A 22,888-nucleotide genomic window follows, 5' to 3' on the forward strand; every position below is an offset into this window, starting at 1 on the left:
AAATTGGAGTGACAGATCTGATTGTTTTTCCCATTTAACTTGGCCGAGATGAATGTTTGCTTTCAGTATTGCTGGAATTACTGCAGGCTTTGTCCCTATGCCTCTTGAACACTGAGAGGCACGGGGCATCCACCACCTCTCTGAACAGCCTGCTGCAGGGTTTGGCACTCTCACCCCTTTTGGTCACATGCAGTAAATTGATGCTGGCAGTACCTCAGGAAACTTCTGCTTGTACGTGACTGTGACATCAGCTGCTCTATCCAAAGCAGCCTGTTGGCTTCTAGCTGCCAAACAGCACCTCAGCAAGGAGCAGCTGGTGAAAACCTGCATCTCCTGTTGAATGAGAAGTACATGTCTTCAGAGCTGGTCGAAATGTTAGAGAGATGTAAATGAATTGCAGTTTGAAGGCCGTGACGTGATTGAGATCAAGATTGTGGCAGAAAAAATGAGAACGAGGTACAAAAGCACTGTGAGAGATGGTAAATGCTGATGGGACGGGAGGCTGACAAGGTAATGTGATGGGTAGTGGGGAAATGTGCTGACTGCAGAAGAATCAATGTTAATAAGATCATATGTAAATAAGAGCTTTCTCCTTGGTCTGCTGGCACTCTTCTGACTTGACCTTTGTAGCTTTTGCATGCTGCAGGGGGGAGAGCAGAAACAGCCCTGACATCTTCCACCTAACTTGCCAAGCAAGAAAATACTGTGAATTCCTGATGAAACATCTGATGTTGTCTTGTGTAAAAACTGAGTTAGAAGGGAATGTGTGATGTCCTGGCTTGGGCAGGAGTGGGGGGAGAGCCCCATACAGCTGTTCTGAAGCTGTACTGTACTGCCAACCCTCCCTGCCTGAGAAAATGCTCCATTCATTTCACCTGGGGGAGGTGACTTACTCAAGGTAACAAATCAGGCTATGACTTAGATAACACATTTCTTGTTTTTCTTGCTTCTCTGTTGACGAAATTTCCTGAAGCTAAGATTGGGAAGCCTTGGAACAGCCAGACAGCTTCCTTAGAAGTTGTGGAAGCTGATAATGCCAATGAAAATGTGTTGAATGCAAGCATATATTTGTAGTTCTGTGGTTGCAGTGTATGAGAACAGAGGTTTTATCTTTACGGTGTAGATCTCTGCTTCATTCACAGTGTGTCTGCTGAACTTCCCCATGCCAGCTACAGCAATTGCTCCAGTATTGTTTTTGCCAAAAAGCACGATTGGATACAATTGCAGCTGCTGGCTGCCCTGCAGTCATTAGAAGTGAAGAAAAGGTGAGCACCCTGCTGAATCCCAGCTTCCCAGGGCTCAGGGGAGCTGCTCTGTGGGTCAGCTGTAGGAACACTTACTGGTCTCCTGCAGCATGTGCTGCCCCAGAAGACACGCAGTGCCTGACATACACTGCAGAGCACGAGCTCTGGAACACAGAGTTACAAAGAAACATCTGTACTCACACAGTGGATTCAAAACCCAAAGGAAAGCCTTTTTCAAAGGACCACTCAGCACTGAACCATCAGAGGCTTATGATGCTAATGCCATTAGTTGCTCTTGCCTGTCACTGTAGTGTAACTTTTCAGTCCATTAGCTTCTGCCTTGACCTTATTCTGGCAAGCTCCTTTTAGCCCACAGAGCAGTGTGTGCAAAGCCCTTTCTCCCAGAAAGCAAACAAATGAGTGCTGCAGAGCAAGTCCTCTGCCCTCTTTTCTCAATATGTGCAGGTCTGCACCTGCAGAGAGATCACTGTTACATAACCTCGCTGCATCAAAGGCTGCAAGCCTCCCAACAAACCAGGGGAGAGCTCTTGCTTACACAGCCAGGCTACAGAGCTGTGTAATCCAGTTGCTTTCCCCTGTAGGGAAGTTGCTCAGAGAGGGTTCAACCCAGCATGAACACTGGTAAGCAGTATACACCGTGTTTTGCTTTTTTAGGCAGGTAGTGGATTTAGCTCCAGCTCATTTACCACATGCTCATGTGCAGCTTGGGCTGTGCCTGTGTTTCTTTGACTCAACTTTGAATTTCCAGTGAACACTTGGAAGGTTTTTCCTGTTAAAACTACACTGTGTTTTTAGTTGTGTGCCAGCTAAAAACAAGTCCAGCTGAACAGAGGCTTTGCTTTTGCTACCATTGTGGGGCACGTGGATGCTTTTCTGCATCTTGTAGCCCAGTGAGTGTCCTATGCTTGTCTTGGGCAGCAGAACCACAGTAAAACAAAAACTATCTGAATGATGGGAATTTAAAGGTGATCATACTGCCAAAGGATATTGATCTCTGCTGGCCCATGGTTCACCAAGTGTTGATCAACTCTCCCAGGTCCATTTCTCAGCACAGCTTTCCAGCCATTCTGCCCCAAGCCTGTAGCATTGCCTGGGATTGCTGTGGTCAAAGCGTAGCACTTGGTCTTATTGAACTTCATCCCGTTGGCCTCAGCCCAGTGATCCAGCCTGCCCAGGTCCCCCTGTAGGCCCTTCTTATCCCCAGGCAGATCAACATTTCTTCCCAGCTCGGCGTCATCTGCAAACCTATCCAGGATGCGCTCAATTCCCTCATCAAAGTCCTCAGTAAAGAAGAGGACAGGCCTCAGCACTGACAGCTGGGGTTCACCAGCTGGGTGTAACTCTGTTCACCGTTGGGTCCCAGCCCTTCAGGCAGTTCTTTACCCAGCAAAGAGCACAGCAGCCCAAGCCCTGGGGTTGCCACTTTCTCCAGCAGAATACTGTGTGACACAGAGTCAAAGGCTTTGCTGAAGTCTGGGTAGACAATGTTGACACCTTTTCCTCATCTGCCAGTTGAATCACCTGATCCCAGGAGATCAGGGTGGGCAGGCAGGACCTGCCTTGCATGCACTCATGCTGGCTGGGCCTCATCCCCTGGCTGTCCTGACCTGCTGTATGATCTCACTCAATGATCTGTAAATGCTCTTTTGCTAAAAGCCTAGCTGTTTCCTATGTAAAAGCCTCACAAGGCTTTATATGCAAAGCCTATAGAAATCAAGGGGATGTGAGACACTTCACTGAAGATGCTTGCATCTGGCTTTGCAGGCTGCTTGTGGTTTATGCCCTAATTAACATGTTTCAGATTTCTTTTTAGCTCCCTCTCACTCACACAGGCACTTATGGTTAAAACCTAAGCAGTGATTTCAAGATGCAAAGTTATTTTTTCTGAGGTACAACTTGATGTTGTCTTGCAGAGTGCAGTGGATTATGGACAGAAGCACAGAGGTGAGCCCTGCATTAATGTAAATGCCCTCTGGGGAGCGGTGGGAAGAAGGCAAGGCCTTTCTTTAACAGCAAAGCTGTTCAACATAAGCCATATTCTAATTCCGTGACTGAACGAAAAGCCAGACTAACCACTGAGCAGAACTAATCTCTCTTTCAAGTAAGCTGTCTCCTACAGCTTGCGCTTCAATCAAAGAAAACCTCTGCAGCCAAAGGGAGCCTTCTGTTGGGCTGGAAACATGAGCACCTTGCAAGCATGGATCCACGTTCTCTGGCTACATGAATATTAGGGGTCACCTCAGTCTTTGCAGTAACTCGGTTACAGCAGAGGCGTCCAAACTCATCTACGTGTTCACTCTGCAACCCGAGGGAGATTCAGCCTGAGATGAATGAAGGCTCCTGTGTTTCTGTGCTTCTTTGAGAGCCAGGTTTCTGAGGAGCTGGTAGTCAGTTCCAAGCACCTTCGGCTCAAGGAGACACCTGCTGGGTGTAAAGGAAAGGATGAAAAATGGTTGCACTGAAGCACGAGATTAAAGTGAGACACTGCAATACTGTTTGCCCTGTGGGGAAGTCAGTGCATCGTGTCCAGGACACACAGAACAGGGAAAAATTCAGTGAATCAGTGTGCCAAGATACATTTAACAAACACCAGACACATAACAAAGATGAAGGCTTGCACAATAAACTTGGCTAATTTAAAGAAAATGATTTTATGCTGTTTTTCAAAATTTTTTAATTAATTGTCAATAATTGTAAGATGGTTAAGTAGAATTTTTGATGCAGATAGATAAAATGATTCAGACATTCCATTTCTAACAATATTTGAATTGTGCTTGGTTAACCTGGATTCTCATTTAGCAAAGTATTATATGTCCTATACTTGATGGCAGTCTGCATTCAGTGTCTGCTCAGGGTGCATCCCACATTTGACAGGCTGCAAGCAGGGGCCACGAAAGCTAAGTAGTAACTCAGATCATTTCTTAGCTATGCCTGCAGCTGCTTGGATTGAGAAGCCCAGGGCATGCACAAGACTCTCCTCTGTATCTAAGGAAAGCAGCTCTCCACATGCCTCGAATTAAACTTCAATATGTAGATGATTCAGGCTTTCAAAAATAGTTCCACAAAGTGCATTCATTCCTTGAAGGACAGAGCAAATCTTTAATGAACCAAGAATGTTACATTTCTGTGTTAACAGTCTTTGCTTTTTTGAAGACAAAAATGATGTGTGTAGTTGTTAAAACTTTATGAAGATCACAATTAGTTGTCAGTAGCAGCACTGCTTATAATCTTTAATGTGGCTTGACAGTGTAATGTAATAAACAGCTATAGCCACAAATACTTACAAAATAGGAAATACAGCAGAAATAGTTACTTCTCTGTATGCATCTCCGTATGTTCCTGATACACAGCTATTCTTACAATTTCCCTTCATAGCTCAGATTTGCAGCTGACCAACTCTCAGGATGACAGTTCTTGACACAGAATGACAAATGACATGTAGGTCTGTGACAGTGACATGATCCCAGCTCCTCCACCAAGTACTGTGAGCATACAGCACAGGTAGCAGCGCTGAGCCTGTCACAGCAAACAGGCATCTAATCCACACCTACCAGCCAGCTCCGAGCCCGATACATCTTACCAAGATTTGAAGGTCAGGCTGGGCTCTGTGCAGCTTCACCTGCTCTTGCTAGGGAACAGTTTCCAATAGCTCTATGAGCTGAATAAGTGCAAGGTGCATGTGGGCATCACGTGAAAGCAGCGTGTCCTCCCCAGGACGAGATACGATAGTGAAGTTACGATGATATGGATCAGTAAAGAGCTGATTAAGATATGAATCACATCTTTGTAAAAGATGGCTGATTCCATTAGCCAAGCTCCTGGCTAGCTCTATGAGTAATGACATTCAACAGTCTAAACACTGATTTCAGTTTTAGAACTATGTTACCGATTGTGTTGTCTCTTCCTAATCCAAGCTACATTTTATCATTACTGTGGTGGATTCATTTGAGTGGGAAATTACAGGCAGTTTGGAGAAACCATAAGAAATAAGCTTTTAAATGTCCAGTGACTTATCAGTTCTTATAAGCTGCTGGCATGTGTGTTACCTGAATACTCTCTATGCTCTACTGCTTTACTTTCATCCTGGAGAGATTCATCTTGCAAGCCAGCTGCCTGAGTAAGAAACAAATGCCTATGAAAGTAAAAGGGGAAAAAAAAAAAGTGAAACTCACATTAGAAGTCTGAATTCTCTCTAAATCCCTTGGTGCAGTGCCTTGGGGTGAGAGGACAGTGCCCTTTCTGATCAAGCACAAATGCAGAACAGCGCAATGGCTTAAAAATGCAATGGAGGCAGCCAGGTAGCTTAGCAGCTAATGCTGCTCATTGTTTGTTCTCAGTGCTTTAACTTCAGCTGTGTCCATGAGACTAAAAGAAAACAAATGTTACAGTCTCCAGTCAGTCCAAGACTGGAACCGCAGCTGGCAGCTCCTTCTTAAAAGCAGTTCAGAGTTGAGAGGAGAGAAAAATGTTCACTTCTGACTTAAGACGTCGAACTTTTTTGTGCAGTAGGACTGAAATGCCCGAGCTGGGAGTAGAAAATGAAGAGGAGCCATTCTGTTATCACACTGTGCTTTGCATACCGTTAGCAAGGACATTTGGAGGGTAAGTTCATTGCTCTGTAGGGAACAAGGTCAGTGGTTTAAGTATAAAGGAAAGTAATACTACAGACACATCTGTAGAGAAACTCACTCCAAGGCTTCTTCCTTACTGCTGCCCAGTACTTCTTGCAATCTATTTCACTTTGCAAGATTGCAAAGCCTCATATACTTGCATATTAATCCTTTAACATTTTACCAGCAATAAAAGAAAAAGCCATCACTTGCACTTGGTCTGAGAACCCGGTCTGAGACAGTGACAATAGAAGGAAACTATTTCAAGCCCTAACTGTACCTCCATTAGGAGAAAGTAATAACGTACAAAGACCCAGCCATAGTCAAATATTTCAGCTTCTTCCCTGAATTTTGGTATTTAGAAGGTTACAAGTTCACTGTTATCCTTTAGAGATGCAAGTCCCACACACAGTCAAATCCAGGTACCACACAACTAGAAAAACTACATTGCTTTCATTGCTGGAAAGCCCAAATAGAGGTAGGCCTTGTTTTTAAAAAGTGATAATGACCTCTGAGTCTGAAGGCATCATTTTACCTGGGTACTCTCAGGTTCTGAATTTTGTTATCCATCAGTTTTCTCACTAAACTGATATTTTCTTCTTCCAGGAGCTGAACAGAGGCTTTCAGATCTCTCACTTCCTTTCGGTACAGTTTAACCTTTAGACAATTAAATAATAGTAAATAAAAACAAAACAATGAAAGGTAATTTCAGGTAGTTACTAGGAAAGCTTTCCAGTAAGGGTACAGACTGTCTCAGCAGCACATGCTTAGGAAGAAAGCAGTTGTGTCAGCAACACTATGCACAGGGTGCAGACCATTTTCAGGCAAAAGAAAGGTCTCTGGTTCTTCTACATCAGAACCCTTTGCAGACACACGTGTGGGCAATGCAACCCTGCTAGCAGAACCTTCTCACGTGGCCAAATTGTTCTGGGAGAAACAAACTTTGGATTTGTCTCTTTTTGTCAATTTCACAACAGAACTTGGAGAGAGAAAAGCATTCTTTGCAGAGGGAAATTCAGGCCCTTGCTCAGCAAGTGTTCCTCTCCCAATTCCCATTCACACATAAAACTTTCTCACCCAGAATTAGTGATGCTTTCTGTCCAGGTTAGCCACTGTATGGACTACACCCCAGGTGCTACTTCCTTTTGTTTAATAATCATCCCATGCTCAATGAAGTTACATTATCTGCAGAATACCAGCTGTTCAGTTCCCACAATTTCTCGCAATTTACCTGAAGTCCAAGCGACTTCTTTCCTCCTTCACTGGGAAGCAAAGTGTTTAATGGGGTGGATACCTTCTCCAAAGCCACGCGTGCACATGTATAAAAGCAGGATTTAGTACCCTGAATACTTCTTTTCTCGCCTAGGCCTAATTCACACCGCTACAATCATCCAAATTTGCAGTGAAAAGCCACTTCCCATTTCTTCTAGCAATTAAAAAAGGTGAAACTGGCAGGACATTAAGCAGTAGCAGGATGTGGCTTGGCACAACGAGGTGATACAGCTTTGTGTCAGCTTGGTGCAACATACTAATGATGGAAAAATGTGACCATGTTCTCCAAATTCATTCCCCTTTAGAGGCAGCTATGCTACGTGTGTGTTGGTAACTCTCTTTTCAGTTCAGGAAAAAAAAATTGTGAACACTGACAAAACTGAAATTTTTGTTTTAAATCCCCAAAAGAAAATACTGAAAGGGTCTGCCACCTACATATAGCCATCAGCCTTCAAGAAAACATTTTATTTGTATAGGGAAAGCAAAAGAATGAGTGAATTCCAAGGACTGGAAAAGCTACTGGTAAACATTCTGTTTGCCACAATAATTCAGAGCAGTAACTCATGGGAAACCAAGAACAAAAGAAAATAATTCATAACACAGAAAACTCCTGTTTGAGGGGGAAGAAACCCACAGCCCTCAAGACTGAGCAGAGAGCCTGCCAGGACAGAACACTCTAAAGTGGACCTCTGCTGTTACACTGCCCAATATTGTGTAAAATTTGTGAGACAGAGAAAAGGGAATGGAATTCTCCAGCAGTACATGCTCAGTCAGTGGTGGAACATAAATTCAAGCTCCCGTTTGCTTATACAGATTAAAACATTCATTCCCTTCTGCTGACAACTACCTCATTGCCACAAAGACTGTGGCTTGGACACCCTCCTTGGAAAGCTAAAGGTGTGAGCTCAGAGCTTGTTAACTCGAAGAAGGAAGGCCGTGTCCTTGCATATTGGCCAGTGCCTTAAACCAGCAGGTACAAAGGAGAACCCCTGCCAGATTTGTTGATTTGGTACTGAAAAAGAATAAGTTCACTCATTAAGTTCCAAACAAGTTTTTCTCCACTCTAAATAAACTGTGAGTTGCAAAAATGGGAAAGGGCATTTCCTCCCTCCAATCTCTTGCTTTGGTTTTGACCGCAGTGAGGAATCTGCGCTGGAACAAACACAATCAAACTTTCACCGCGGAAAAATCAGTGTCATGGATTTGGCTTACAAAAAGATTTTCCTTGACAATAAAAGTTACATATATCTAATATGTAGCTCTAAATTGCCATGAAAGAACAGTATAAAAATACCAAGTAATAAACTATAGCTATGTGCAATTTGCATCTTCCTCTCCTCAGGGTCCTCAGCTCCAGGGTTTCTTTATTACCTCCCATTTAGAGCTGCCTGAAGGCCCTTTTTCCAAAGTGTTTTTTTTTCCGTGCTCTAAAAGTGCTCAGAGTATTTGTGTCCCTGGACACAATTACCATTGTATGCCTCTGTATTTCAAACCTGAGCTGCTCTGATAAACTGAAAACAAGTGATCCTCTTACCTCTTCCTTTAGCCACTCATTCTCTTCAATTTCTCTGCAGCTGCTTTTGTCTAAGTATCTTACAGCGTTCTGAGAAAACACAATTTAAAATCATCTCCTCTGAAGGCAGGACTTTGACAGCGCTGTACAGTAAAAAGAACCTTCTGCTGTTCAGCAGGAAATAATTAAGAAACATCATCACAACAGGCTGTAACATCCCCTGAGGGATTACAAGCAGATTTAGCCCACAAGGCCAGCTGTTTCTTCTCCATCATCCAGCCCTGTTTACATGACAAGCAATTTACTATTATTTTATAGTTTTCTATATTTGAATTAGGAGAATTTATTTTTTCTCCATCAATTTCTGCCCAGTTCCCACTACTGCTCAAGACTTCCTGTTTTCAAGCTGTCAAACCTTTGGTGGTTACAACAAGACAAGTAAAATCACAGCTGAGACAGCACTAATCTGACAAGTGACATAAACGTGTAGAGATCTGTGCTAACGAGCCACTGGTACAACTGAATTATTGATGTCAGTAAGAGGAAAGAAACAACAGGGAGGGCTGGTGCTGCTGTACCTCACCACAAGCACACAGCACTAGCTTCTCACACTGCATGTTTTTTGGTGTCTCTGCAAGCAGAAGCAATATGTTCATGAACAAGTAATACCTGTGCCTCGTGCCCTGGTTTCCCATACCTGCTCTTGTAAAATGCCCTCAGAGCTGCTCATTGTTTGATGTAAATATGGTACACGGGTGTGACAACAAGCAATGCCATATGCAGTAAGAGCACTGACAGGTCATTTTGCTCTCAATTTGTCAGAAAAGTTCCACATCTTAATTCCAATTGAAATAATAACTTATGCAGAGTGCAAAAATTAGAACTATAACACAGCATTTTGGGAAAAAAAAGGAAGGAATACCTCTGGGGCCTGTTCCTTATTTTTCTTCATGTACATCTCAACCAGAGTAGCATTCTCTTCTTTCACTGCTTTCAGAGCATTTCTGTAATATTCTTCAAAGCAAGAAAGAAAACCAGAAATCATAACCTGACAACAATGTTGTTCCTAAACAGGAACTTATCAGCCAACACACACGTTGAATCCCATACTGTGGAGCAGCTGACTTGTCCATAGAAGACATCCTTCCAAATCCAAAGAGCAGTATTAAGCACAAAGCTAGAAAGCTGAAGTAGCTTGCACTTCTCTGTTGGCAACAACAGCAGCTCCTAAATCAAGTAATTCTCTAGTAAGATATTTTTTATCTTAATGTTAAATTTTCTCTCTCGATAGCAGAGCTCCTGGAATGACCCACAGGACATCTTGAGAAAACTTAGTTTTTATATATAGAAGCACAGCAGGTCATCTCACACACTTGGATTAGTGCAGCATTTTTTTTCAGTTACCATCCTACAGAGCCTAATAAATCTTCTGACCTACCCATGTCTTCCAGGGAGTTCTAATTTGACAAAAGAAAAAAAAAAAGGAAAAGGGAATGTGGCAATTGCCTCAAATATTTGCTCTCATCATTACTTGTGCTCCTTATTTAGAATGTCTTACACTGAATTGAATTTGTTTGACTCTGAGTTCTAGATACCTCCTGTTTAATTATTTGGTCCTTCCCTTCAGTTGTTTTTGTGCTATTCTAAATAGCCCCCTGCTGCTTTGTTTTTTCTGCTTGTGGAAGAATTAATGAGATTGCAGCAAATTTGTTTGAAGAAAGGCATTTCACCTTTGTTCCAGAAGCTTAAAATTCTGCCTAGCTCTGTGCTTGTGTTGCAGACACTCCACTTACTGCTGACTTGGCTTTCAGTGTGTCTGGACATGGACCCATTGTGAAATCAAAAGCAGTCAAATAGGAAAGGTGCATTAGTTGTGCATTAGTTCCTAATTTAACACTGTGGAAGCTGTCTGCTGTAATCAATCCACCACCTGGACTTGGCAGGAAGAACTAGAAGTACTTACATGCAATATTTGAATCACCTTTTCATTGTTTCAGACATCTGAACGATCTGAGATGCTTTGGGACAATAAGAGGAGGAATTGTTCAGACACACTCACTCCTTCTGTGGAGCCTATTTCCCCCATGCCTCACTGTAAGATTTTTTCCTCCAGACCTCATGTAAGTGTAAGGCTTTCTTTTGCTTCCTCTGCCCTCCAGTAATTCTCTTTACAATGCCATCTCCAGACCACATGAATGATGCCAGTGTCAGGCCCTGCAGAGGTAACTACAGAGGCAGAAAGCACTCTACCTATATTTATACCCTAAACCTGCTACAGATTTGAGAATTAAACAAGCCCGATTTGCTGCAGCATCACACTGGATGCTTGCTAGCTGTATTTTTTGTAGGCTAGGAGACAGTACTCCCCAGCCACATTTGATTTTTGGAAGCTGAGTAAAACAGTATGCTAACATTCATTACAGCATCATTTTTCTGTATGCTAATTAGGCAAGAGATACTGCTTGAGATACAAGAGATATAGCAGAAGAGATACTGCTATACGTATCTCTGTCACAGTCCCTCAATAAATATTTCTGTTCATCAGGAGTTTTTGGCTCTACATCCTGTGATATGCAGGAGGCCAGACTGAATGTTCCTATGGGTTCATTTTGGCATTCTATATAAGAGTCTATTCTCTTTTTCATTTCATATATCAGCAGCTGTACAGCAAAGTTTTCATTTGATTGAGAAGAGGAAAAACACACAATAAAAAATATCAGCCTCTCCTTGAATACAAACCTTGATCTCTGAGAAGCTATTTGGCAATGTAGAAAACATAATGCAGATCTTAATCATGGTAAAATATGTTTCAAGAGACAAAAAGATAGCAGGCTGGCTTTTGTCCTCAGTAGCTGATGCCTGGTAATGGTTGGCACAGAATATACAGACTGTTAGAGTGTCACTGCCTGTTACTAGCAGCTGTTGGCTGTGGCCATGCATACTGAGAGGGTCATAAAGGAAGAAAATCAGGACATCCTTCTCCTGTTAGCAGCATGGGTTACACACCAGCAAAATATTTAAATGATTTTAAAATAGAGCAGTAATAAAAAAATCTAACGGCTTTATAAAGCACTCAGCACCAGAATATACAAGCTCTTAAATAATTGCACTGTTGTGTCAATATTGAAACAGTTGCCAGGATTTGTGTATGTCTGCTGGCAGTTTGGCCTCAGCATGAGATTAGCAAATGGAGGCACAGCTCAAACCACTGCCCGTACAGCTCCCTCCAGTCTTGAATTTCAATCATAATCTAATTAGTTCATGCAAGTAATACACAAAGAATTTAGAAGGTTTTCATTACACTAGGTGTAAACTGACCTGAAGACCTCTGAAAGTCATCTTTGACTTCCTTGATGTCTTTTTTCAGATTCTTAATCTTGTTGGCATCCGTCCTACTTCCTACATTTTTGTAGTCCAACCAATAATCCCTCTCACTCTGCCTTACTGAAAGTCGTTGGTCAGTTTCTTCTGTTTGGAAGCGCAGGTCTATAAAAATAAGAACATTGGAAGACAAGTTCATCACCAGTTTCTTAAACTGATATTCTGTAATTCTTTTGACTTCATTGATTTCTTTAATGAAGGCACTTTCACTGGGACTGGGGAATAGGGGGAGATTCTTCTACATTACAGCTCTTTATAACATGATGGTCTCACATAGCACCAAGGGCCAGCATCACTGCTGAAAAAACACTGATCCTCTTCTGCCAAGGAGACAACAATTCTCAGTGAAGTGTAACTGAAGACACATCTGACTTCACTCCCACTGAGAATCACAGGGATGGCAACCACATCTTTCAGCAACCACAAGCAGTCCTTCTTGCTGCCATCAATATTCATTTTTCAGTCTTCCAGTGGAGCCAGTGCAAAGGGCTTTCATGAATTTCAATTTAATGGAAAATATGAAGTGTCTGTGCTTGCACAGTAACACACCTCACAAGAAGTCTAATATACTAGGTTTGCTTATACAAAAGACTCACTCCCATTGATTCTTAATTCAGGTTAATGAGCAGATTTTCTTACAAGTCCTTCACAATTGAATTTTAGGGAGGAAAGGTTAAATGCTGTTTATTAACAGAATCTATTTAAAATGCAAAATCTGTGTAATTCCGATTGCGTAAACTGCAAACCACTCTTCCACAACTCATAATTTACCTTTTAGAATTTGCTCTTTGTCCTTGGCATATTGCCATTTGTCTTTCAGTAATTCTTCCACATCATCCCTAGTTACAACCTCTTTTGCATCTTTTTCTCGCTCCTTTTCCTCTATTCTTCTTAGTATACGCCTGATGTGTGCCTGCTGTTTCTCCTTCAGGTTGTCATTCTACAGGAGTTGGAAAGACGTATGTAGAAATGTTTTCAAATTTGCTTTCAAAGTTACCAGGTAAAGCAGTGAAGAAATGTTGGACCTGTACCAGTGCAGGATGGACTGCAAGAACGCTCAGCTAAAATGTATTCTTCTTGTTTGTAAAGCACAGAGGGGAGAATCTGCAAGTTTCAGAAGTTTCTCTGATTTGAAGATGTCTACCCCAAGGAAATGAGAAACAAATGGTTGCCTGAATATACTTGGTGCTGCACATGAATAGTCCTCCATTGCCTAGAAAGAAAGCTTTTTGTGGATCAATTTAGTAACAGTTTATATGCATGAGTTAATTACTTCAACATTCTTCATGAGAATTTAACGCCTTCGTGTAGCAACATCATCAGACAATCAAGTTACTTGCATGTAATCACAACAGAGTCTTATCTGAGCAAGAGCTGGAGTCCTACATACAGATTCCACAACTGTGATTACATCCTCTTGACCATGACCCTGTCAAGAGACACTAAAAGTATTTGAAATTACTGACTGTATGTTTTCTCCCAAAGGACAGCATAAAGGAGCAAACAACCATACCAGCCAAACCAATTACAATGCAGTAAAGAGTCTCAAACATTCCCCACTTCTGAAAGGATTAACTCTGAACCAGTCAAAAGCAGTAAGATGGGAGCCCAAAGAGCTCAATAAATAGCACTTCAAGCATGCCCTGAAGTGTCTTGTATAGTCTAAAGTTTGAAGAAGTCCTTAAGAGACCATGAACTAGCTGCAAGTTGAGCGAATAACCACAGGAGCTTACAAATGTCTGCAGAGAAAAGAGCTAAATTCACTCCTGCTGATAGTGCAGGATTCGTGTTACACAAGAAATATACAACCCAGGTTTCAAGACTGAAAGGAACACCAAGGAAAATGAAATAGGTATTTTAAAAGTCAGTGGGAATAGCAGGCATTGGAAAGAACGTTTGTGTCAATGTTTCACTGCTATGGGAAGTTTAAGGATTTTTGAGAGATTTCAATTCCTTTCGTGTGGTGAATGTAGATATATCCACCTTCAGAGCTCGCTGCTCTCAGTTCTCAGATGCCATATTGGACTGCTGTGTCTAAGTGTCACTCAGGATAAATACTTAGTGAATTAATGAGGATCTCACTTGCACTGAAAATCACCTCCATTGAACTCACTTTAATTTACTCCTGTGTCCAAATTGGCATCTCTACTCCTGCAGCTCTTTTTTTTTTTTTTTTGCATGGTTGCATTTAGGACAGCTATGCTTTATAACTCCTGAGCATATAAAGAGATTCATTAACTTCACTTTCATTGACTGCAAGAGATTTGCTGCAATGGCTACTTGTAGCAAATGTAATATTCAGATTTAAAAAATAAAACTGAATCTGTGAGTTAAAATACCATGTGTGAAATGTGTCAGGAGAAAAAAATGTGATAAGAAAAAGATGTATGGTCACTTACTCTTTCATTGTATTCTTTGTTCTTTTTTTCCACTTGTTTCAAATCAAACAAAACCTTATCAATTGCTGCTTCTTTTCTTTCAATTCTGAAGAGAAAGAGTAAAGAAAGAAATCCTTACAAAAAGAGGGGAGAAGGGAATGTTAAGCTAGATTAGACATAAACTCCACTTACACATATTTCTTTTGTATCACACTGATTCAATAATTCAGGTAAATACTGATGTCTGCTCACTGCACAGAAAACAAAAGATTTCCCATGTGGATGTGGACCTTCACATCAGTCTGGATCTCTTGCTCATTCTGAGAAAGGGACTCCCTGGCTAAAATGTTCCTTTGGCTACTCCAGTGGCTACCAGATAGGAAGAAGTTCTTCTCCTTTTGGGCTGTGGATTAGCTGACCTTTTTGCAAAGATTGCTTTTAAGACAAGACAGTTTCTGCTCCAGAAATATTTTTTACTCACCACTCGCTGTAGAAGAAGCCTAGGCAGTTCTTTCAGAGGTAGGCCAGATAAATCTCAAACTGGAGCCTTAAAAGGCATCAAATTCTTCCAAAACTTTCATTTGGTGAGCCTTAGAAACTGCTTGTTTTCCACCAAGAACTTGTTAAGTATCTTCAGAAGTGTTATAGAAACGGGCACTGCCAGAGTTCCTCTGTCTATAGATTTCTGTCAAAGATCTAACTCACTGCTTCCATAATTTTCGTAGACCACTTAACATCCTCTTTGCCACAGCTACAGAACAGCTTCAGTGGTGATCACTCTTTCAGAAATATTCTAGAAGAACGGTGCTGTTTTTGCAAACAATTTTTTGTTGCAAACAATGTTGGTTTTTTTTTTTTTTTGCAAAATTCTCTGTAGTCTTTTCCCTCTTCATTCCTGAAATTCACTCACCGTACAGCAAAATGGAGCCAAGTATTACACTTATCACAGTATCTTTTACTGTTCCAACCAGTATTGTTTCTTGACTTTCTTTGTTTGCCCTTTCCTATCATATTAATACATTTTTTAAAAGAAGATCACTTTTTTTTTTTTTTTTTCCTAAGTTTGGATCACACAGGAATTGAGAAATGTACATTGGAGATGTGTAGATTTATAAGCTCTTCTGTCAGAGTGCTCCACAGTATTCTCAAGTTTTCCAGTAGGCACAAAGATATGAGACTTGATGGTCTCATAATGTATTACTTATTAGACAAAGGTGACAGCTTGGCTCCGTGCTGTGGCCTCCTAAATAACAAACTCACTACGAACAGCAGTCATCCTTCAGTGAGCAAATGAAGCTGGAAAGAAAGTTAAATACACACGATGTGGTGGCAAAGTCACAAAGAGGAATGTGAAAGAAATACACTTGTACTATTACACTGCTTTCCACAATAAAGTGGCACAGACAAATTATAAATTTCAGAGACAGAGAAGGAATAAGAGAGAGAAAGAGAACAAAAGAGGAGAAGGAGGAAAGAAACAGGAAGAAAACTTTCTTCCTCTTTTCCTCTACTACTGGTTTAGAAGCTAAAGATGGTGTGCCTGCACAGCACACATTTCAGTGGAAGACTTCAGATAAATGAGTTGTTTGCTTTGATGTCCAAATATGCACAACAACAAATTTATCAGAAACCTATTTTTCCCTTCAGTCTACTACTACACTGTGCTTATTTCTTAGCAAAATAGATTTATTTATTTTTTTCTTTCTGGATAGTATTTATTTGTGATACAGCTCTGCAAACCTTGGTCTGTTTCACTACATAAATTTGTACTCTGTTCTTTGTAAATTCAAATGGAAAATTCCACATCAACCCTGTAAACTCCTGCAGGTGTCACCAGAACAGTGTATGGTTGCTCTTTGCTTTGCCCAACCTCTGCTACTCTTTAAGGCCAGAATTTTTAACTGAGAAACTACTGGATGTAGGTTATATCACTTTCCTTTGTGTTCCACTCTCAGCTGCACTAACAGAACCAACTGGAGCTCGAGGTTCTGGCTGTTTACCTCTGTGAACACCGGGGAATTCTGGAAATTACAATCAAATGTGATCTTGTGATCTCAGAGCAAGCAGATCAAATATCTGCTATTAACAGACAAAAAAATTTTTACTGTCTAATAAAACTAATTGTCCTAAGTTACAACCTAATGACATAAACTTTTTTCTGGCAGTCAGAGAAGATTTTGTAGAGGTACGGTTTAAAAAGTGTGTATTTCTAAAATAGCCTTGAAAGCTCAAAACAAGAGCACAAAAGAATGGTGTGCAATCACAACCCTCCATATGGTTTAGTTCGGGCTCTGAATTGGATACTTTGCTGTCTGCTTTATTCAGTCATATACTCACTCATCTACTCTAGGTGAGTGAAAAGATAAATATATTAAACTCACTGAAATTCTAGTAGGGCTTCCAGGAAAGCTGATTCTTCTGCACTTTGCTCTTCTTGTTTCACCTTCTCTTCCATGCTTTTTGATGTATTTCTGCTGGATATTAGATCTAAAAAGGAGAGGGCAAAGCAGAAAGGAAGAACAAAACGAGGAATGAATGATCCTCAAATCATGATACGTTCACCAGACTTTGTCACTTATAACAAGTTTGTAACAGCTCTGATACAAATGAGGTGCTCTACTGACAGCAGTAACCCTGCCCATGGCAGGACTCAGGGACACGTTCTGACACCCTGAAGTGTTGTCCTGAACAAATATATGTTTGTGAGCAGGGCCCTCTATCACTAGTTACTTCTTGCATCCCTTACTGTGGGTTGCTTTACATTTTTTTGCAAATCAAACAAGCAGTTGTTCTTCTTACAGTCCTTTGTTTGTTTGTCAGGCTTGTTTTATTATCAAGTTCACTTGTTAATATGCATCTCTTTCCTTCTCCTTCTGTTCTCCTAGCACTATGAATATTTGCCATTCACTGCAACTCTGATATCAGTTTTCATTGTCAAAGCTGGAACAAAACCACTCTCTGAAGGGCTATCTGTGTCAGCAGTATTCCCCGGGCATGTTGTCACAGCTACCAGCCTCAGAATTCAACTGACAATGAACAGTTCTGTAATGAAACTGGTAGCATATATTATTTAAAATAAAATAGTCACAAGAAAATAGCACTTATGAAAGAAGATTGCTCACTTTTGGTAGCCGCATCACCAAATGTCAAATATTGTAAATATCAAAGGAAGTTTTAAAGTTGGTGATTAAAAACACAGTACACAACCTGTTTCCATTTTCAGCTTGTTTTTCTGTTCATCTTCTGAACACCCATTTATCACTCTAATAGCTAAGTTTGCAACAAAGCAGTTCTGTGACTAAACATGCAGCAGGCTGGGTGCTCTTCCTGTTAAAACGAGGACAGTAAAGGGGGGAAACAAATAATGGAAAGCAACATAGTAACCAAATTGACCAAAATTCAAGGGAATGGAACCCAACTATTGACACGTGCTCTAATCCACACACTGGCAGATGCCTTCTTGATCTTTCACCCTACCCTGAAGCAAGGCAATGTCAACTTTCTGTAACCAAAATTACTTTTTACCCTGGATGAGCACACGATGCCTGGTGATGAAACAAGTGAATGTGCTGAGAACAGCCACTCTGCTGCAGAAAGGCAGGTAAAAAATGCTCACTCTGCAAGGTGAGAGGAAGAATAGCCACACCTTGGTCAACCTTGGAGCTCCTTAGAGCTTGGAGTATCTTCATGTTTTATCCAGAAATTTACCCCTAGTCTATTGGAAAACTACTTGTACAGATTCTGTCTGCTCTGCTGCTGAAAACATGGACTCACGGAGTCAATTGCCTAAAGCTGTCAATCACAGTCTTTGCAACAGTCAAATACTGAAGTCACAAACAGAGCCAATTCCACTCACAGAAATGTGGAAAATTCTAACCCTGCCAGCTGCACCTTGAAACTCCCAAAGAGTACCAGGTCAGTTTTAACGGTTGCTACAGGTGAGTAAAATATTTCTGTTGTTAAATCTCATTACGATCATGCCTGTGTGACAGCATCACCGTGACTGCTGTAAAACTTATTAACATTATCCATCCAATAAAAAATCCTGCTCTGTGTGAGCAGCTGCTCAAGTCTGACGCCTTATAATTCTGTAATACTCACGTGTAATCTTTACAGATACTAATTCACATTAAGCTTCCATTTACTTAATACAATGCTTTCTATGAAAGCTTTAAAAATTGTGAACACTCTGAGTGTTAAAGAGACCAAGCGAATTAAGGAAAAAATGGCAACAAGACAGAGTGAGGTACTTCACTCCAGATCAAATCCACAAGTACAGGATCTATTTTTACATACAAAAAAGAACCTGCCATCCTCTCCAGTGCAGAATTAACTGAGTGGTATTGATTCCACTTCCAGCACTCAGTTTGCTGGTTTTCCTCAGAAACTGAAGATCGCTGTAGCAGTTTTTAACTTCTTTTTTGTAATTGATCTCTGTTTAAAATGATCTCTTCTACTAAATGGATAATCAATTTTCCTCCTTAAAGTTGGATACAAACTGAAACAACATTTTAAGCAGCAGTATTTTCCGAGGGCTTGTTTTTTGAAACTCAAGTCTCAGGTGAGATCTAATGATATATTTATGAACTTCCTCCTGTGTAGGGTGCAGCAAACAAGCCTCCAAGCTGTACAGTAAGGTAAACAGCATACTGCAATGACAGATTTCCTCTGTTTTGCAAACAAGAGAAAACACACACAGAAGAGATAAGGAAACATATTTAGGGACTGAGAACATATTAAACCTGCAGGAAACCATTTGCAGAGGATAAAATCTATTTTTCTCCTCTCAAACAAGTTAATCATAAGGCTGAACTCCTAACATAATCCCACTATCATTACCAGTGCATTTTCAATTAATGACTAATACTGCCACTTTATTCTTAGAATCAAGCAACTCCCATATATTCCAGCCCAGGCACTGTGACTTCCAGATACTGCAGTGATCACCTATATGGTAGCCCTACCAGTGACACAGACTTATCATAGAATCATTTGAGATGGAAAGGACCTGTAAAGGTCATCAGGTTCAACTTCCCTGCAAAGAACAGCTCGATAAGGTTGCCCAGAGCCCCACACAGCCTGCCCTTGATTGCATCCAAGGATGGGTCAATCAATTAACTGGGTAACCTGTTCCAGTACCTCACCACCCTACTGCAAAAAACGTTTTCCTTATACCCAGTCTAGATCTCCGCTCTTTGAGTTTGAAACTATTTCCCCTTGTCTTGCTACAACAGACTCTTCTAAAGAGCGTACCCACTTCCTTCTTATAGCCCCCCTTCAGATACTGAAAGGCCACTCTCAGGTCTCCCCAGAGCATTCTCTTCTCCAGGCTCAACAACCCCAGCTCTCTCAGCCTATACCTGTAGGGGACGCATTCCATCCCTTGGATTTTTTTTCTTTTTGCTTTACCAGCAGTCTCCATGAACAATTATCACTGTCATACCCTCTCCAATCTCCAAACCACACAAACAATTCCTTGTGCTCTCAGTCCCTTACTGTGTTCTGTGTGCACTCCCTGCCAGCCCCTGCATCACCAGGCATCCTAATGGAGGTCTGAGCCAACTTGCCCCCAGCAACCAGACTGCACTGCCTGCCATACACATACAGATTCATAGAAACATTAAGGTTGAAAAAGACCTCTAAGATCGTCTAGACAAACTGTAGCACCACCATGCCCACTAAACCACGTCCTCAAAGCCACATCTACAAAGTTCTTTAATGCCTGCAGGCTTTAATGCACTGCAGGACAGCGACTCCACCAACTCCCTGGGCATCCTGTGCCAAAGCATTATCACTCTTTCTGTGATGATTTTTTTCCTAATAACCAACCTGGACCTCTCCTGGCACAACTTGAGGCCATTCCCCCTCATCCAATTTCTGTTAACTGGGAACAGAGGCCGACCCCCCCCCCCCCCAGCTTCCATTCAGGGACTCGTAGAGAGCCTCCTCTTCTCCAGACTGAACAATCCCAGTTCCAGTTGCCCCTCATAAGATCTGTGCTCCAAACTGCCCCTCCACACCGTCCCCCAGCGCCTCTGATCACCCGCTGCCCAACCATACCCTCAGCGCCCTGCTTAGTGCCCCCCCACACTGCCACCACCCACACCCAAATCCACATCACCAACCCCAAGGCCTAAACGACCACCACCACCCCCTCCCGGCCCGGGCACCCAGCCGCCACTCTTGTCTCAGCAGCACCCACACAACGCTGTTGCCCCTCGCCCCGCCGCTCCCGGCCCTACGAGCTCTGTCAGCCTCCAGGCTGCTCCCAGGGCCGCGCCGCCTCCAGGGCAACCGGAGCTCCCTGCCCGCTGTGCGCTTCGAGGAACAATGGCGCCTCCTGGCGGCGCCTCGCGGAGCTGCGCCGGGGGGAAAGCCCGCCAAAATCCTCACAGGGATGGGTGGATAGCCGCGCCTCGCAGCCCGTGATGGCGGAAGGCATTGAGGCAGCGGGCAGTCCTCCTGCCACAGGCAGGCCACCGAGGGCTGTCCTCGGCTTTCGAGGCGTCTTCATACTCCTGGAGCTGTGGGTGTGTGGTGAAATCACAGAATCACAGAATGGCCAGGGTTGGAAGGGACCTCAAGGATCATGAATCGCCAACCCCCTGCCACATGCAGGGCCAGCAACCTCCACATTCAGTACCAGACCAGGCTGCCCAGGGCCCATCCAACCTGGCCTTGAACACCTCCAGGGACGGGGCGTCCACAGCCTCTCTGGGCAGCTGTTCCAGCACCTCACCACTCTCATGATAAAGAACTTAATCTTCATGCAACACTTGAAGCTTTGTGTCTTCTCCTGGATTGGGCGTTTGAAAGCAGCGCTTCATTACAGCTCAGACTTAATGTTTTTGTTTGTGGCAGCAAAACTTATGTTTATCTCAGAGCAAAAGAACAGGAAATCTATCAGGCCATCTAACACACCTGACCTTTAAAGATATCTATTTTATAACCACTATTATCAAGACAATCTCTTCCTTAGAATCACAGAATCATTCAGGTTGGAGAAGACTTCTAAGACCATCTAGTCCAGCCATCCACCTACCACCAGTATTGCCCGTAACCATGACCCTAAGTACTACTGTGTAGTGTAGTACTTAGTCACCTCCAAGTAGTACTTGGAGGTGTATACTTGGGTCACCTCCAAGATGGTGACCCCCACTGCCCTGGGCAGCCCATCCAGTGCTTGACCACTCTGAGAAGAAATTCTTCCGAATAGAGCACCATATATAGGCAATTTACCCTCACTATTCCTTTCCTTTTACAGTTTACACTTAGAGCATACATTTTATTGTTATATTTTAAAGGAATTTTGAAAGGACTTTCTAAAGATTTTGGAAGACTTAGTGTTTAAAGATGTGAAGAAAGGCCATCTGCTGAGAAGCTGACGGAGGCTTTGCCCTCCTCATGAAACAAGAATGAGCAAAGAGGTCAAAGGCAGTCCTTACACACATGTATGCAGAATAGAAAGCCCCTCATTCAAGAGCACAGTTAGAAATGAGGTTTGATAGAAGGTAGGACTGTGCTCAGCAGTGTGGGGCACGGGCAGCCAAAGTGGTAGTAATGGTGATAAAAGGACAGTTGGACTAGATGATCTCGTAGGTCCTTCCCAACCTTGTGATTCTATGATGTTATGAAAATCATCTCTTAGATATGGAGAGAAAAGTGTTTTACCACATAGCCTCACTGTGCAGAAGGACTTATTTGAAAAAAACAACAGACTTTGGGGCCCAGGAGATGACTGCAGAGTACAAAGTGAGGGCTGTCCACACATTCATAGAATGGCTTAGGTTGGAAGGGACCTTAAAGATCATAGAGCTCCAAGCCCCTGCTATGGACAGGGTTGCAACTCACCTCATCGGGCTCCCCAAGGCTCCATCCAACTTTGAACCTGCCAGTACCACACCATTTACCTGTGGATTTTTGTTTGTTTTCTAAAGATGCCATAACACTTTGTTACACTGCAATCAAAAACACACTTATGTCTTCTCACTGTGCTGAGAGCATTATAATTCTGAGGCTATATAGGGAAGCAGGGTTGGCAGGACCTGTCATTCCAGCACTACTTTTTATCTTCAGGTGCTACCTTGAGAGTGCTCAGGCTCAATTTATGTGAAAAACAGCCACACTTACACAAAAATCAGTCTTCAGATCAACTACAACAGTGCAGAGCAATTGTGGGGACAGGCTGTATGCTGGTTGCAGGCTCTTACCGTCTTAGGTTACTGAGGAATCAGTCTGAGGGTCCTTTCACGTCATTCAGGTATTTTCAATTTGCTCTTTACTGCAGACTGGTGACTGGGCTGAGCTAGGACAGCCCTTGCATCCATAATCCCATGGGTTTCCCCTGAATCTCCTTCAAAAACAAATCACTGAACTAGCTGTGAGAAGGAGAGAAGAAATATGTTAACAGACACAGCACAAACCCCATACGTAGTTTTGCTGCTCCATAATCACAGCCAGTGGTCCTAA

The 22,888-nt window shown here is 42.3% G+C and overlaps 1 protein-coding gene across 3 annotated transcripts; it reads right to left on the reverse strand.

Moving 5' to 3' along the window:
- Positions 1–4,404: 4,404 nt before the first annotated feature.
- Positions 4,405–22,873, reverse strand: CCDC83 (coiled-coil domain containing 83). 3 transcript variants are annotated; one of them, XM_052670243.1, is made up of 9 exons: positions 22,630–22,864; positions 16,801–16,906; positions 14,441–14,525; positions 12,813–12,981; positions 11,979–12,146; positions 9,583–9,674; positions 8,682–8,750; positions 6,411–6,532; positions 4,405–5,397 (listed from the first exon to the last, which is right to left on the reverse strand). In XM_052670243.1, exons 2-9 carry the CDS (start codon positions 16,872–16,874, stop codon positions 5,286–5,288), a joined length of 891 nt encoding a protein of 296 aa, XP_052526203.1. In that variant the 5' UTR covers positions 16,875–16,906; positions 22,630–22,864; the 3' UTR covers positions 4,405–5,285. The 3 variants fall into 3 exon arrangements, with proteins under 3 accessions (XP_052526203.1, XP_052526210.1, XP_052526220.1); XM_052670250.1 differs by lacking the exon at positions 22,630–22,864 and adding an exon at positions 20,622–20,718; XM_052670260.1 differs by having other exon boundaries at positions 5,306–5,630; positions 22,630–22,873.
- Positions 22,874–22,888: the final 15 nt, after the last annotated feature.

The sequence above is a fragment of the Tympanuchus pallidicinctus genome, unplaced genomic scaffold (genome assembly GCF_026119805.1).
Source record: "Tympanuchus pallidicinctus isolate F22 unplaced genomic scaffold, pur_lepc_1.0 scaffold11, whole genome shotgun sequence".
Lineage (NCBI taxonomy): Eukaryota > Metazoa > Chordata > Aves > Galliformes > Phasianidae > Tympanuchus > Tympanuchus pallidicinctus.

What these genes read in the sequence shown, in the direction of transcription:
- CCDC83 (XM_052670243.1), bottom strand. Translation starts at nt 16,874, where the DNA reads ATGGAAGAGAAGGTGAAACAAGAAGAGCAAAGTGCAGAAGAATCAGCT. An exon ending in CAAAGAGCAAATTCTAAAAG is followed by an intron (nt 12,147 to 12,812) that starts GTAAATTATGAG and finishes TTATTTTTATAG; the next exon opens with ACCTGCGCTTCCAAACAGAA. An exon ending in TGACTTTCAGAGGTCTTCAG is followed by an intron (nt 9,675 to 11,978) that starts GTCAGTTTACAC and finishes CTTGCTTTGAAG; the next exon opens with AATATTACAGAAATGCTCTG.